Genomic DNA, 15,036 nt, shown 5'->3' with positions numbered 1-15,036 from the left:
AATGGGAACCCACAAGGTTATTGTGGGATTAAATGAGACCATGGATGATGGGACACTTCTAATACACTGTCCTGGAAAGACAGGACCTATTTGACAAATTTTAACTTTTGCCATGATTATTAATTTTAATTATAATGATATAATAATAAGCCAGGTGCCATTGTGGGGAAACAGGAGATCAGACCTTTGGAGGTTCTAGTCTCCGTTCTACTACTAATTCACTCTGTGTCCTTTAAAAAGTCACATTCTGGGGCACCTGGGTGGCTTAGTCGGTTGAGTGTCCCAACTTCAGCCTAGGTCATGATCTGGCTGTTCCTGAGTTCGAGCCCCACATCAGGCTCTGTGCTGACAGCTCAGAGCCTGGAGCCTGTTTTAGATTCTGTGTCTCCCTCTCTCTCTCTGCCCCTCCCCCGCTCATGCTCTGTCTCCCTCAAAAAAAAAATAAAAAAAATAAAAAATAAAAAGTCACATCATCTCTCCGAGACTTGGCTTCTCCAATTATAAAATAAAGGTGCCAAACAAAATAAATGCACAACTCTCTCCAGGTCTCATATTTCATGTTCCTTTGACTTTAATTTGTGGTGTTTCATTTTGATAGCATATTTGCCTTCTCATGTTTTGCTTTGATTTATACAATAATTCATCACGGAGATTTCTCTTAAAGTAACTAGCAATTAAAGACAAGAGCTCCCAGCCCAGGAACCAGCCAAATAGTATAAGATAAACCAGCTTAGTGTAAAAATCTGCCATAAAAAAAAAAAGTTATACCATAATTATATCTGTCAAAAGTGACATCGCCATATGGACAAAGATAAGAAAGTATTGACAAATAAAAACAAAAGGTCTGTTAATAAGGTGTGGTTCTGGGATATTTTCCCATTTGAAAATTCCCACTGTTTTTGTCCTCCTTCTCCTCCTCCTCCTCCTCCTCCTCTTCCTCGTCATCATCATCATCACTACTGTATGTGTTTATACCGCTACGATTTGGTTGACCAGAGCACCATCTGCAGAGCAGATAACACACATCTGAGGGCCGTCACCTGCAATGCCGGCCTCTTTATGGTGTCAAGCAGGAGACCGGCCCTGGTAGCCACGGCTGGGTTGACATCCTCCACAGCTGTCAGAAAGCAGCAGAAGGCATGTGCCAGGGAGTACTTCAGCAGGTGGTTTTTGGTGACTGAGTGAATATCCAAAAATCTACAAATTACAGCCACTTTCTCCACTGCAAAGTAAAAGGCAGAGGGGAAAAGAGGGGGGGGGGACATTTAATAAGCTAAGAACTGAACACATAAAGAAAAAGTTAACTCTGGGCCCCCACACACTATTTTGAAATACCAAAAGGAAATTTTAATGCCACCTTCTTGCATGTTCCATCTCATCTGGCAACAGAGACCATTTCTACCTAGTGCAGTACTTTCCTGTGGGTTTGCCTTTTTTTTTTTTATGGTCTTCCTCACTGTTTAATTCAAACTACATTTCAAACTATTCAAAATGTCTCCATGCTCATTTCTTTGTCCATTCCATAAGACCTTCTGTGGACCACACAGGGAGACAGGAGGTGTCCACCAGGCCTGGCTTTAGATTCTAGATCCCCTACTCCACCCTTAATATGTCATGATGTGAAATGACAACAAATGGACTTCCCAGGGCTATAGCAGCCACTTATTTTTTATATGCAATATATGCTTTCTTACTTGATAGATTTTTTTAATTAAGTTTCTTTAATTCTAGTACAGTTAACATACAGTGCTATATTAGTTTCAGATGTGTAATATAGTGATTCAATAATTCCATACATTGCTCAGTGCTCATCATGGTAAGTGTACTCTTTAATCCCCATCACCTATTATCTCACCCATCCCCCCACCCTACTCCATAAGTCAGTCAGTCTAATTATTCTGAAACTCTATATTAAATGACTCCAGGGGCGCCTGGGCGACTCAGTCAGTTAAACGTCCAACTTCAGCTCAAGTTGTGATCTCACAGTTCATGAGTTTGAGCCCCACATTGGGCTCTGTGCTGACAGCTTGGAGTCTGGAGTCTGCTTGGGATGCTGTGTCTCCCTCTCTCTCTGCCCCTTCCTTGCTCATGCTCTGTCTCTCTCTGTGTCTGAAAAATTAATAAACATTGAAAAAATTATATTAAATGACTCCAGGCACCCTTAAAACATGGCTTTATAAGAAGTTAAAGTAACTAGTTAAGTAACAGAGTGCCATGAAAATAAAACTTTCATTACTTTGTTGAAAGCATTCCAGCAGCCTAGAATATTCTTCCTGTTCTCCTCTACTTATTGCTATTGCACCATCTTAAAGAATATGCTGCTGAGATTCTACTTGTTCTGTAAAGTCTACTCTGACCTAGAATGGCCTTTTGGTCTCATGAACTCCTACAAAAATACTACTCATTTACATCCTATTCATTTACATAAGATATTTGTGTGCTCATATATAGCTATATGACATGTCTTCTTTTGTGGTCTTGAGTTATATTTGTATCTTTAGTTTCTTTTTTTAAATTTTTTTTAACATTTATTTACTTCTGAGAGACCGAGAAAGAGACAGTGTAAGCAGGTGAGCAGTAGAGAGAGAGGGAGACACAGAATCTGAAACAGGCTCCAGGCTCTGAGCTGTCAGCACAGAGCCCGACGCGGGGCTCAAACTCACAGACTGCAAGACCATGACCTGAGCTGAAGTCGGACACTTAACCAACTGAGCCACCCAGGCGCCCCTGTATCTTTAGTTTCTTAACCTCCTACGTGTTTATATTTGGCTTGATCAATTAAATTAGTAGTTTCTTGAGAGCAGGAATCTGCTCTTACATTTCTTTTTATTGGTCCCATAGTACCTAGTACATATAATACTTATCAGTAAATTCACCAATTCACTTATTTTAAAAACATATACTTAAAAATATATTTATATATTTAAAAATGTGTGTGTGTGTGTGTGTGTGTGTGTGTGTGTGTGTGTGTGTAACTAAGAAACTATCCCAGGTACTTGGAGGAAGATGGAAGTAAGTGGAAAATGAATTGTTACAGACTCAATGTTTGCATTCCTCTCCCTCCACACCAAAATTTGTATGTTAAAGCCCTAACCCCAATGTGATGGCATTTGGAGGTGGGGCCTTTGGGAGATAATTAGGTTTAAATGAAATCATGAGGGCAGGGCCCCCATGATGGGATTTGTATCATTATAAGAAGAGGAAGGGAACCAGAGCTTTCTACCTTTCTCTCTACCATGTGGGACACAGAGAGGAGGCAGTCATCTACAAGACCGGAAGTGAGACCTTGCCAAGGAACCATATGTGCCGGCACCTTGACCTTGGACTTCCCAGCCTCCAGAACTGTGAGAAATAAATGTCTGCTGTTTAAGTCCCCCAGTCTACGGTGTTCTGCTACTACACGAGCAACCTAAGCACACTAACATATGAGTCATTCACAAGTCTTGGCTTAAAAGTCAAGTCAACGAAAAGAAATAGGAAAGGCACAGCTATAACTGAAATGTAATTTTTAAAGCTATAAATGCCACTAATGAGGTGTAAATAAAATGCCAAGGAGACCAAGAGATAAAGAAATAACTTTCCACTGAGGGAACCAAGAAGGTGGAACTCACTAGTGGCATTTGAAAGAGGATCAAATGGAGGCAGCATTTGAATGGACCTTGAAGGAAAGAGGATTTCAGATGGACAGCAGAGGGGCCAAGGCAAGGGTGATGGGAAGCAAGAAGCGATGGGGAAACTGCAAGGGTATGTTAGATAGAAGAGTAGGAAATGAGGCTGCAAACACTCACATTTAGACATCCAATGCGACAACATTGGATTTATCATATAAACCAGCCCCAGGGATTCACCTGGCACTGAAAAATAAGAACTCTTTGAGGTGGCTACAGATTACAGATGAACTCTTAACATATAACAGTCAACTCATCTAATGGAACTTGCATTTCTTGGAGGAATTTTGGACACACTAAAATACACAGAACCATTCAGTAAGGCACACCATGGCACGTGGGCCCTGCTTGGTGCTCCCTAAGAATAGGAGCCCTAGCAGACTGGGATGACAGTGAAGGCAGCAGATGCAAGGCTATAAGAACATGTCCAGGTTCCTTCCTTACCATGTTCCTCTGAGCACCTGCCATTCTAAGCACCAAGAAATTATACCCATCACTGCACCAGACTTGGTCCCTGATGTTTCAATGGCAAGGGCATAACAGCAGACTATCAAACTTCACTGAATTGCCTGCAGACTTTGTTAAAAATGTAGATTCCCGGCCTTACCAAAAATCTGCACTTTTAACATCCCCAGTTACTTTGTACCATGTTGTATTATATATTATGTTGACCACATAATATCATGTATTATGTTGACTATATAACTTATCATTCAAGCCAGGATCTATTTGCGAGTAAACAATTGTACAATTAATAAATGTACCTAGGAAACAGTCATAAAATAGGACTATCCCAGGCAAACCTGAACAGGGTCTTCCTCCATAAGAACCACTTTGCAAAATACTATTATAGAGGAAGCTCGATTAAGTTGAACCACCAAAGAACACTAGCAAGGAAGACAGCACTCTTTAAAAAGAAAGGAGAAAAGGGAAAGCCAACAAGAGACATCATGACTGGACATCTGGTTTACCTCGTAACCCCAAGAGAATTTTTAAGCTAACACAGAGGTTACCTGCTTCAAACCTCATCTTCCAGTCTTTGCTGTTGAAATTGCCATTTATAATTGTCCAGAAGATGTCAGCACCATGAGGAAGTGACAAAGCATGGAGAAGCAGAGGAACTGCTAATGAAGACAGTTGGGAGAACTCAGATTTGACGACTCTCCACAGGCTGAGGAAGCAACAAGAAGCAAAGTGGTCAAAGTTGTGATAATGTTTCTAGACAACAAATATGAGGGTGTCTGGGTGGCTCAGTCGGTTAAGCGTTCGACTTCGGCTCAGGTCATGATCTCACAGTTTGTGAGTTCGAGCCCCACATTGGGCTCTATGCTGACAGTGTGCAGCCTGCTTAGATCCTCTGTCTCCCTCTCTCTCTGCTTCTCCCCCACTCACACGCATGCTCTCTCTCTCTCTCTGTCTCAAAAATAAATAAACTTTTAAAAAAAGGAAACAAACACAATTATCTTAGTTTATGGGAAATGGCGTTAACAAGTGACTGGTAGGAATGCTTTTGGTGAAATTACAGTCATCCACAAGACTATAAACCTCTGGTAAACTTTTCCTATGCTCTGTTCTGTTCATTTTTTTAAAGAGATTCCTTTTATGTAACAACATAGGAAAACGCCACTTAATATTACATATTAACATAAAAATTAAAAATCGTATATTAGAAATCAGATATATAAATGAGCAATGACTCAAACACTATACAAAACTGACATTAGTTCTGGGAGTGAAAGTGATTCTTTTTTAAAATTTTCTTATAGTGAACATCTGGGGAGTTTTGTTGGTTTTGCCTGCCCAGCAGCCTTTTCCTCTTTATTCTAGCAAAGAACAACTCTTTCTCTGTTAAGAACAGCCTCTCCACCCACTGGCAGGCCTGTCATTCAAGGTCACCCCCTTCCTTAATCATCAAGAGTGAACACAAAACCAAGGTTTTTCAAAGTAGTTGAAGGAAGCAAACCATATACTAGAGCTGACAGAAAACCATCTCAGTGACACAAAAAAAACCCCCTGGATTTCACCAGTTCCATATGGCCTTCCCAATTCTCTAAGGCAGCCTTGTTTGAAATTAGGAAAATAATGTCCTTCCCCAGATCCGTCATTGTCCGTCATGGCTTTGGTATCAGAGTGGTACTTTGAGGAAAAACCTTGGCTACGTACCCCAAAGGCCAAGGTGGAGACCCCAGAGCACCAACAATTGATTTGGCCTGGGTCAATGGCCTGTAAGAGGCTGCTTTAACAACAAAAGTCAGTCCACATAGGATTCCCACTCCCATGGAATTCACAGAGCTTCTGCCTAACTACTCCTGACCCTGCTCCTTCAATGGCTTTTGCCTGGATTTGCTCATCCTTCTGTCCAGATCAGTCCTAGTCTTCCCCATATCCAGCTCAGCCAGGTCTACCCTTCCACCAGCTCCTCCCATTACACCTGTAGAGTCGCCATTTTATCATGAGGAAAGTTCTGGAGACCCTCCACCTTTCCCATTGTATGCTTCTGTACTGGTTTGAACCGTATTCCTACCCAAAATATTCCTAATCCCAACTAAGACTTCTTTTCCTTCTCTTTCATACTTTTCTCCCAAATATCAATCCTCCTCTGATTTCATTTGCCTCCCATCTTAGCCTGGATCCCAGAGTCAACCATTTCCTTACTCTAAAATTCCTTGTCCCCCTGACTTCTACCAAAATCACAAATCCCCACTTCTGAATAAACCCACATTGCCCCCTTTTCTCATCCACTCTCAGACCCCTGGGACTAATTTGTCCTACTAATTCCTGCTAACTTGATCCACCACAAACTGGTGCTAACTAATTTCAGCTTGACCCTGAAGCTGGTCATTCTTAGATTACTTCTGGTGGACACCCTACTGCTTTCTTCTATGAGTTATTCCATCCTTTTTTCCGTGTTCCTTGAGCTCCCAACCTAATCTCTATCCTCCTCCCTCTCAGGAAAAGACATTAGCACTCATTATTCTTAAGGTTCAGTAATGAGCTCTCTTTGACACGTTATTACTCTTTTCCTTAAAATATATTTCCTTACAAAGGAAAGAACATCCTTCCTCTCTTCCACCCACCCTTTGTTCTTGATCACATATTCTTGCCTTCCAGGACCTGGCTCTACCAACTACTCCCTTTCCTCTGAGCCATTCCACTGACAATAAATATTTTCAGATCTTTATCCTAAAAAATCTTTGACATCTACTCCTTTTCCCTTCTAAATATCTGATCTCTCTCTTCCTTCTCTAACAAACTTTTCAGAAGAAATTTCTGTGTTATATCTTTACATTCCCAAAGCCCTTGCAATATGCTCTTTGCACTCCCTTAAATGTGGGTGGTCCCTAAGGATCCCTCTCTAGGGATCCATATTCATGCTATTTAAGTACAACTCTGACCCTGTTCACTGTTTTAAGATCTTCCATAGATCTCCAAACATCATAAAATGAAGTCCTTATCTTCAAGGCTATTCACACTTGCATCCCAACCTACTTCTCTAGCTTTATTTTCCATTACTCCCCTAAAGCCACACCATGCAGCAAAAAATAAAACCTTGGTACCACCTAAGTATGCACTACTCACTTCTTGTCCCTTCCTTCTAACCCTGCCATCTTTACTCTCGACATTCCAACTTTCCACAAAATGTCCTGCCCATCTCACATCTCTACCTGTTAAAATTTTATCATCCTCTCAATGTCTATCCAAATGGTATCTGTTCCTGAGCCTTTCTCTAGCACCAGAAATGATCACTCCCACCCTCAAACTATCCAAATAGTCCATCACACATCCCTTGGATTGACAGTGACTCACATATACACAGGGTGACCATGTGTCTCAGTTTATACCAGATCTTAGTCTACTTAATACTTATTGTTTGAGGTCATTATGAACATCACCCCTTCTTCATTCTCAAAAGTACACCAATGTGAAGAGCAAATTATGTGGTCACCTTCTGTAAAAATAGTATTCACCCCCTTCCAAACTAGATTGTGAATTCCCAAAGTGCCTAGAATAAAAACATGTATCATAAACCCCCAATAATATTTGTTGAATGAATGACTCAATAAATGAAAAAATGAGCAAAGACAGATAAAGCCTCAAGTCAGTTTTGTCACCAAAACTTTTCTTACCACCTCATTCTCTTACATATAAATGAGGATAATATTTTTCTGATTTCCTTCCTGGAAGACAATAAGTTACTTTAAGGTTCTCAGGAAGAAAAACTCTATATAAATCCAGGGCAATATTTTATTATTTTTCTTAAAATGCTTCAAAAGTGTCTAAAAATTACCTTATCAGACAATATGCAGAGAGATTTCTGATGTCTGTTAGCACTTCTATTTCAAGTAAGAAATTGAGTAAGTCTTTAGTAGCAATGTTATACTAGATAATACTATGTATAGAGTAACTTAGCACATGTTGACATTTTTCTAGGGGACACTATATTCTTAAGCCGTCCAACAACTGATTTCTAACTATTCCTTTTTTTGCCTTTTCTATTTCTAAAGAATCTAGCATTTTTCCCCTTCCCCTCCCCCATGGTCTTCTGTTAAATTTCTCAAGATCCACATATGAGTGCAAACATATGGTATCTTTCTCTGACTGACTTATTTCACTTAGCATAATACCCTCCAGTTCCATCCACATTGCTTGCTATAAATGGCCAGATTTCACTCTTTCTCATTGCCAAGTAGTATTCCACAGAGAATAAACTGAAGGCTAATGGGGGGGTGGAGGAGAGGGGAAAGTGGTTGATGAGCATTGAGGAGGGCACTTGTTGGGATGAGCACTGGGTGTTGTATGGAAGCCAATTTGACAGTAAGTTATATTTAAAAAATAATAAATAAATAAAGAATCTAGCAAACAAAATTACTATTCCTCATGTTTAAATACTTAAAAATCAGACTCAATCAAAGAAATAGAAGTTATACCTATGACAATAAAAACAAAGAATGTTCAGTCCCTATTAGCAGAAGACAGAAAATAAATTAAAGTGAAATGATATTGATCATTAACTATCCATTATTTATTGATTGTTCAATATTGATATGCCAATTAATTTTATTGATACAAAGGAATAGACAAAAATTTATCAGGCAAACATAAGACAGTGCCAACGATATGTTTTTAAAATTTTTTTTACAGTTTATTTATTTATTTTGAGAGAAAAAGAGACAGCACAAGTGGGGAAGGGGCAGAGAGAGAGGGGAAGAGGGAGAATCCCAAGCAGGCTCAGCACTGTGAGCACAGAGCACGACCTGGGGCTTAAACCCATGAAACTGTGAGATCATGACCTGAACCAAAACAGAGTCAGATGCTCAACCAACTGAGCCACTCAGGCATTCCTACAATATGTTTTTAAAAGCTAATAAAAATGAACTGATTAAACTCGTAAGGTAAGTAAAAATACAAAAACCAGGAGTTTCCTAAACTTTAGCTGTAATCAGAAAATATAATGAGTGGAAAAAAATAAGGTTTGTAATAACACTAAAATTTCTTTCTGGAAAAGAACAACAACAACAAAAAAGGCAGAATGAAAATAATGAAAAACATTTGAGGAAAATAAAAGAGGACTTGAATAGAGAAGTCTTATAATTTTTTAAAGGAAATATTCTTAATTAATCTATACATTTATTTCAAATTTCATCAAAACCCAAATGAAATTTGAAATTTAAAAAATATCTAAATAAAGTCTTTTAAGAAAAATAGACATTGGAGAAAAACAAAGGTAATTATAAGATTAACGAGACTGCCCTAAAATATAATAAATGATATACTGAAGTTAAAAAAAAAAAAGTCATTCCTATAGGCAATTGGGCTGTCCAGGCTCCCAGAAATAACCCAAATGAGTTGGTAAGACTTGTCCTAACTTTGATTTTCATAGCTAAGGTCTAAAATAGAAACAAACAAACAGGAAGACTTACCTTGCAATCAACATATGATCCTGAATGTAGGCTAAAAATTGAGGATGGTCTTTTCTAGCAATGTATAAACACTCTCCATGTAGACAGAGAATCTTCAGGCAATTGAGCATATTAAAAAGAATGTCTGGCTCTTCAAACTTAGCCATTTCCTATGCACAGAACCACATGGTTACTGAGTTACCCTAAATAGCAATGCCACCAAAGCAAACCCTTAAATATCTCAAAAAACATACCTGGAAAATGGTGTATATTAGTCTCAAAGTTACTGGAAGCTGTTGGTAGCAAAACTTTCTCTCAGTGTCATTCTTTATTGCTGTGAAGAAATTATTACACAAAGGTTAGCATACCTCTTCCTTTCCCACCACTCATGACCTGATAAAGACCATAAAACCAAGAGGAGTAGAAATAAATATATACTACATTAAAAGGCATGTTATGTAATGCTTTTATTGGCTTTCCAGGGTAGCATATATCCCTTCTATGATGCAATTTCAGGAAACCTTCTAGATTCAGGGTTCTCAGCTTCCCTTTTCCACTGTAGCCCACCATATATTCAGATGTCCTTGACTCCCTAAAGCCACCCCATCCCAGCCCTATGCTCCTGTGGTCAGAGAGTTTGGCTGCTACCTATAGGGCCTCATGTCTGACTAGGTATGCCTTCCTTATTGAAAAGGAGATAAGAAGGTATTAAAGAGAGGTATTCAGGTTGTATTAGCACCTAAGGAGGAATTTATCCCATGGACTCATGCCAAAGGGAATTTTTTTTAATGTTTTATTTATTTTTGAGAGATAAAGAGAGACTGAGCATGAGCAGGGTAGGGACGGGGCGGGGGGGGGGGGGGGGGGGAGAGACACAGAATCCAAAGCAGGCTCCAGGCTCTGAGCTGTTAGCACAAAGCCTGACATGGGGCTCAAACTCACAAGCAGTGAGATCATGACCTGAGCTGAAGTCAGTTGCTTAACCATCTGAGCCACTTAGGCACCACTGAATATGCCTAACTTCTTTAAGACACCTGGAGGGGCGCCTGGGTGGCTCAGTCAGTTAAGTGACCCACTTCGGCTCTGGTCATGATCTCACAGTTTGTGAATTCGAGCCCTGATCTGGGCTCTGTGCTGACAGCTCGGAGCCTAGAGCCTGCTTTGGATTCTGTGTGTGTGTCTCTCTCTCCGCCCCTACCCTGCTCATGCTCTCTCTCGAAAATAAACATTAAAAAATATTTTCTTTAAAGAAGTTAGGCATACTGAAATCAGAACAACTACTCATGATTTTATTTTCCTGTGAGTCTAATACCTTTGCTCCTACAGTGGGGATGGTGGTCTATGGTACATGAGGCATGCTAGAGAAAAGAATTCACAAGTTAGCCAGATGCAAAAACTAATCTAAAATGTTTTCAAATCACTATTCTAAGTTTTGGCAATTACTGGAACCAGAGACAACAGGAGTCAAACTCTCTTAGCATATACACTAAATAGTTCATTAGCAATCTTGCACTTGAATGTTATTTTAATATCTTTTTTTTTTTTTTTTTTTTTTGAGAGAGAGAGAGCAGGAAAGAGGGGCAGAGGGAGACAGAGAGAACTTCAAGCAGGTTATTGGATCATAAGTGAAATCCTTGCTTCCTTTAGGGCCTGGGGCACAGAAGCTGCATGAGCTCAAGTTCCACTGGCTCTCTCCCAAAACCCTCTGCTTTGGCCAAATGCCCTACATGGCTGTCGAGAGTGCCAGAACCCTCCTTTCCAGTCGTTCAGCCTTGGATCAGAGCTACTTCTCCAGTGAGAACATGATACGCCATAAGTAGGAAGGTGCTGCTAACATGACAGGTTTTGTTGATAAGAAGCACGTGCTGCCAGAAAGATGCTCAGTGACCGCGGCTCTACTAGGAGCACATCCTGGACCTGCTCACTTCATAATCTGAGGGGAAATGGTTCATTTGCACCAGTCTCCACTAGGGACACCAAGCCTGAACTTGCCCAAGTCGACAGTAATCTAAAAAACCAGGGCTCTGAACGTTAGGCCTGTACAAACTGGGATATGCCAGAGTTCACCTACCAGCATGCTCCGTGGACTCGGCGCGACTGCCTGGGTTTTCCCCATGCTTGGTTGCTGGATTCTCCTCCTCCTCACCTTCAGGGCCTATAATAAACTCTGGTCTGGAAGAAAGGAGGCTGTCCTCAAGGCTGTCTGTGGGCTCCTGAAACAGATACGACAAGCAGCCAGGTGAGCAGCCTGTTGGGGAGGTAATGAATGGTTTCGCTAAGTTCAATAAAGATCGACTGAGTGCCAGCTGTGTCCCAGCCCTGTACTGAGCCCCAAAGGGCAAATGCACCTGCCTCAGAAGAAATGTGAGTTTCTTTCCATACTAATTAAAAGAGATTTGGGTCAGCTGTTACCAAAACATGTTCATTCCCTTGAAATAAATATGGAAAAATCTCAAAAACATTGCTAAATCGGCCTAGGTCGGCTTTCCCTATGAGCCTGTCTCACTCACCAAGTGATTCCAATCCATGCACATTTTGTTCAATAATAGGACTTAATTAGCAGGGAATAATAAAGGGTTCACAGCAGTATATTAAGACACAAACACTGGTTGTCCAGAGAAGCCAAATTTTTAGGAGCAAGAAATTGCTATAACATGTGAGTTAAAGAGAGTTAGGTATGGCAACCCAAGTGTTCATCAACAGATGAACAGATAGACAAAATGTGTTATATACATACAGTGAAACATTAGTCAGCCTTAAAAAGGAAGGAAGTCTGACACATGCTACAACATGAATGAACCTTTAGGACACTGTGCTAGGTGAAATAAGCTAATCGTGAAAAGGACAGTTATCGCATGGTTCTAGATATATGAGGTCTCTACAGTAAGTCAAATTCAGAGACGCAGAAAAATACAATGGTGGTTTCCAGGGACTAAGAGGAAGGGGGACGACAGGGAACTACTGTTTAGGGGATATAGAAGTTCAGTCATGCGAGATGAAAAAGTTCTGGAGATTGGCTGCACAGCTATGTGAATATCCTGAACACAATATATTTATAGATAATACATGTCATATATAATATATATGTATAAAACAAGCTACTAATACAGGTGAAATTGGAAAGATTAAGTGAGAGAGAGCACTCCTGTGGCTGCCACTTAAAACATCCATCTCCAATTATCCTTCTACCAGCCTTCTTCTTTCCTTCAAGTCCCACTTCAAATATCCTCTTTTAAAATCATACTATTTTGGTAACACTTTAACCACTACACATTTTCTCGAGAATTATTTGACAGCCAGCTCAAAGTGAGGAGATCAAGACGGATGAAGTGCTAGGACACCCACAAGAAAATGAGCACAATGGCTGGGAGGGCCCTGAAGAATATCTCTGCCAACTTCACAATTTTGTTAAGGCTAAACCTGTCCTAGGTCACCCATGAGCAAGATACTAAATCAAACTATAAAGTGAGTTGCATGAAATTCGATATGGTAAAGAGTTTCCTGCTATTTACTGACTCCTCAACATTACACGTGTCTGGAATCATCCTACTGTGTGGCAGGGACTGGTGTTGTCCATCTTGCATACTAGCTTAAGCCTCCTGCTAGCCCCCATGTCACATCATCGCCCTTTTATCCCCTGCCTGTCCCAGGAAGAGAACTAAAGAGCGAAGGGGGCTGACATGCACAGTGAAGACCATGCATTCTAGGGCACAGCCCTCTTTTATTGATGGGCATCTCTCCCATAAAACTTTGAGAGAGGAGAACAGAATCCTTTGGGTTCACCTCCAAATCTGTTACTTCCAGCACATGACAAATGTCAAAAGCATCATGCACATGGGAGATTATTTGGATGGCTCAGTTCCTCCACACTTCTGCTTATTCCTCGCTTCCTGGGATGGTGCTGGGAAAATGGACACAGTAGAGACAGCCTGCTGGGGACAGGGTAGGGCTCGGGACATCTGCCTCCATCACCTTCACCCTTTCATTCCCTCCCTGAAAGAGAAGTCTGTACTTCATGCAGCCACACCCTCAGCTGATTCTGTTCTTAAACACACACTACTGGAATCCATGGTTACTCCCATCCCCAAGGGCATAGAGGACCCTCAATCTCAAAATCCCCGGGCACATTCAATCCTTTATTTTTCCTCTTTTCTCTTCATGTGAGCGACTATTCCTTTTTTTCTAAAACTGCCTCCTACCTTGGTTTTGGAGTTCTTGTTCTCCCCTGGCTCTTCCCCTGTGTCTCTGGCACCTTCTCAAATTGTTTCTGGTCATCAGTTCTCCTGTTTTCCCTCTAAACAGTTGGTACTTCCCAGAATGCTAGCGAGGCTCTTTTCTCATTCTATGCATCCCAACATAATATGCTGGCGGCTCCAAACTTTTATCTACTTCTGACCTTCTTCCTAAAACCAGATCCACATACCCGCTGGTCATGACAACCTCACCAGGATATCTGAAGGCATCCCAATCCACCATGTCTGAATGTGCCCGGGTCATGCCCACTCCTGTCAAAAAGATCACTTGTACACCAGTAAAAATCTTCTATAAACGGCAACATTATCAGTTCCCAAGCCAGAAAACATGGGTTTGTCCTCAACTTTTGCATACCTCAATGCCAACTAAATCAGCACTGATGATTCTCTTTCCTAAAAATCCACCAGGCCTGCCCCTTCTCTTATCCCCACCACCATCGCTTTAATTCAGACTTGCCCATTTCCTCCCTGAGTGACCACATTAACCTTCTGACTAGATGCCTGTCCCCAGGGCCCAAATCCTCCAATCCCTCTTCTCCAATGGCAGAATGAATTTCTCAGATTCATCACATTGTATCACCACCCTGATTAAATTCTTCAGCAGTCCCCCATTCACCAAGACAAAATTCAAACTTCTTAGTTTGGCAGGCAGAGCCCTTAATGAATGTGAAAATAAGACCGAGTCCATCTTGCCTGACTCAGCTTTCATTCACTACTTTCCCATTCTGCTCACTGCTCCAGCAACACTGAACTGCTTGCAGTTTCCCGAATGTATCATTCCCTGCTTTCTTCTGTATCATTAAAACAGAGAGTTTTCTGGGTCTCAAAAGTCCTTCTCTCCTACCACCTTCCTTTCATTAACTCCACTCCTTTCAGATATGAACCCAGGAGCTCTCTCCTTCCTACCATACCTCCAGGCTGGATATGCTGACCCTTGTCTGCCCCCACAGTCCCCTTGTTCAGACCTCACCCAGCACACTAATCACTGTGTCTAACGGTTTTTCATTTATTTAAACATCTCCTTGATTAGACTCTAAGCTTCTTGATTTTAATTTGGGTTTTTTTTTTTTTTTAAAGTTTATTTATTTTTGAGAGAAAGAGTGAGAGAGAGCACAAGAAGGGGAGGGGCAGAAAGAAAAGGACTGTCAGCATGGAACCTGATGTGGGGCTTGAACTCATGAACCATGAGATCATGGCCTGAGCTGAAATCAAGAG

At 40.9% G+C, this 15,036-nt stretch overlaps 1 protein-coding gene across 11 annotated transcripts in view; it reads right to left on the bottom strand.

The window, feature by feature from the left end:
* UNC79 (unc-79 homolog, NALCN channel complex subunit) overlaps positions 1 to 15,036 on the bottom strand; it is a 266,546-nt gene that overhangs the window by 112,005 nt on the left and 139,505 nt on the right. For all 11 annotated transcript variants that reach the window (XM_042944164.1, XM_042944162.1, XM_042944169.1 and 8 more), the window contains 5 exons: positions 11,640 to 11,781; positions 9,823 to 9,902; positions 9,590 to 9,738; positions 4,682 to 4,839; positions 1,041 to 1,222 (listed from right to left, as the gene is read on the bottom strand). In XM_042944164.1, coding sequence (XP_042800098.1) covers positions 1,041 to 1,222; positions 4,682 to 4,839; positions 9,590 to 9,738; positions 9,823 to 9,902; positions 11,640 to 11,781 — 711 coding nt within the window. The remainder of the gene's footprint in view (positions 1 to 1,040; positions 1,223 to 4,681; positions 4,840 to 9,589; positions 9,739 to 9,822; positions 9,903 to 11,639; positions 11,782 to 15,036) is intronic.

Source organism: Panthera leo, chromosome B3 (assembly GCF_018350215.1).
Source record: "Panthera leo isolate Ple1 chromosome B3, P.leo_Ple1_pat1.1, whole genome shotgun sequence".
Lineage (NCBI taxonomy): Eukaryota > Metazoa > Chordata > Mammalia > Carnivora > Felidae > Panthera > Panthera leo.
This window is presented reverse-complemented; position numbering and strand designations above follow the sequence as displayed.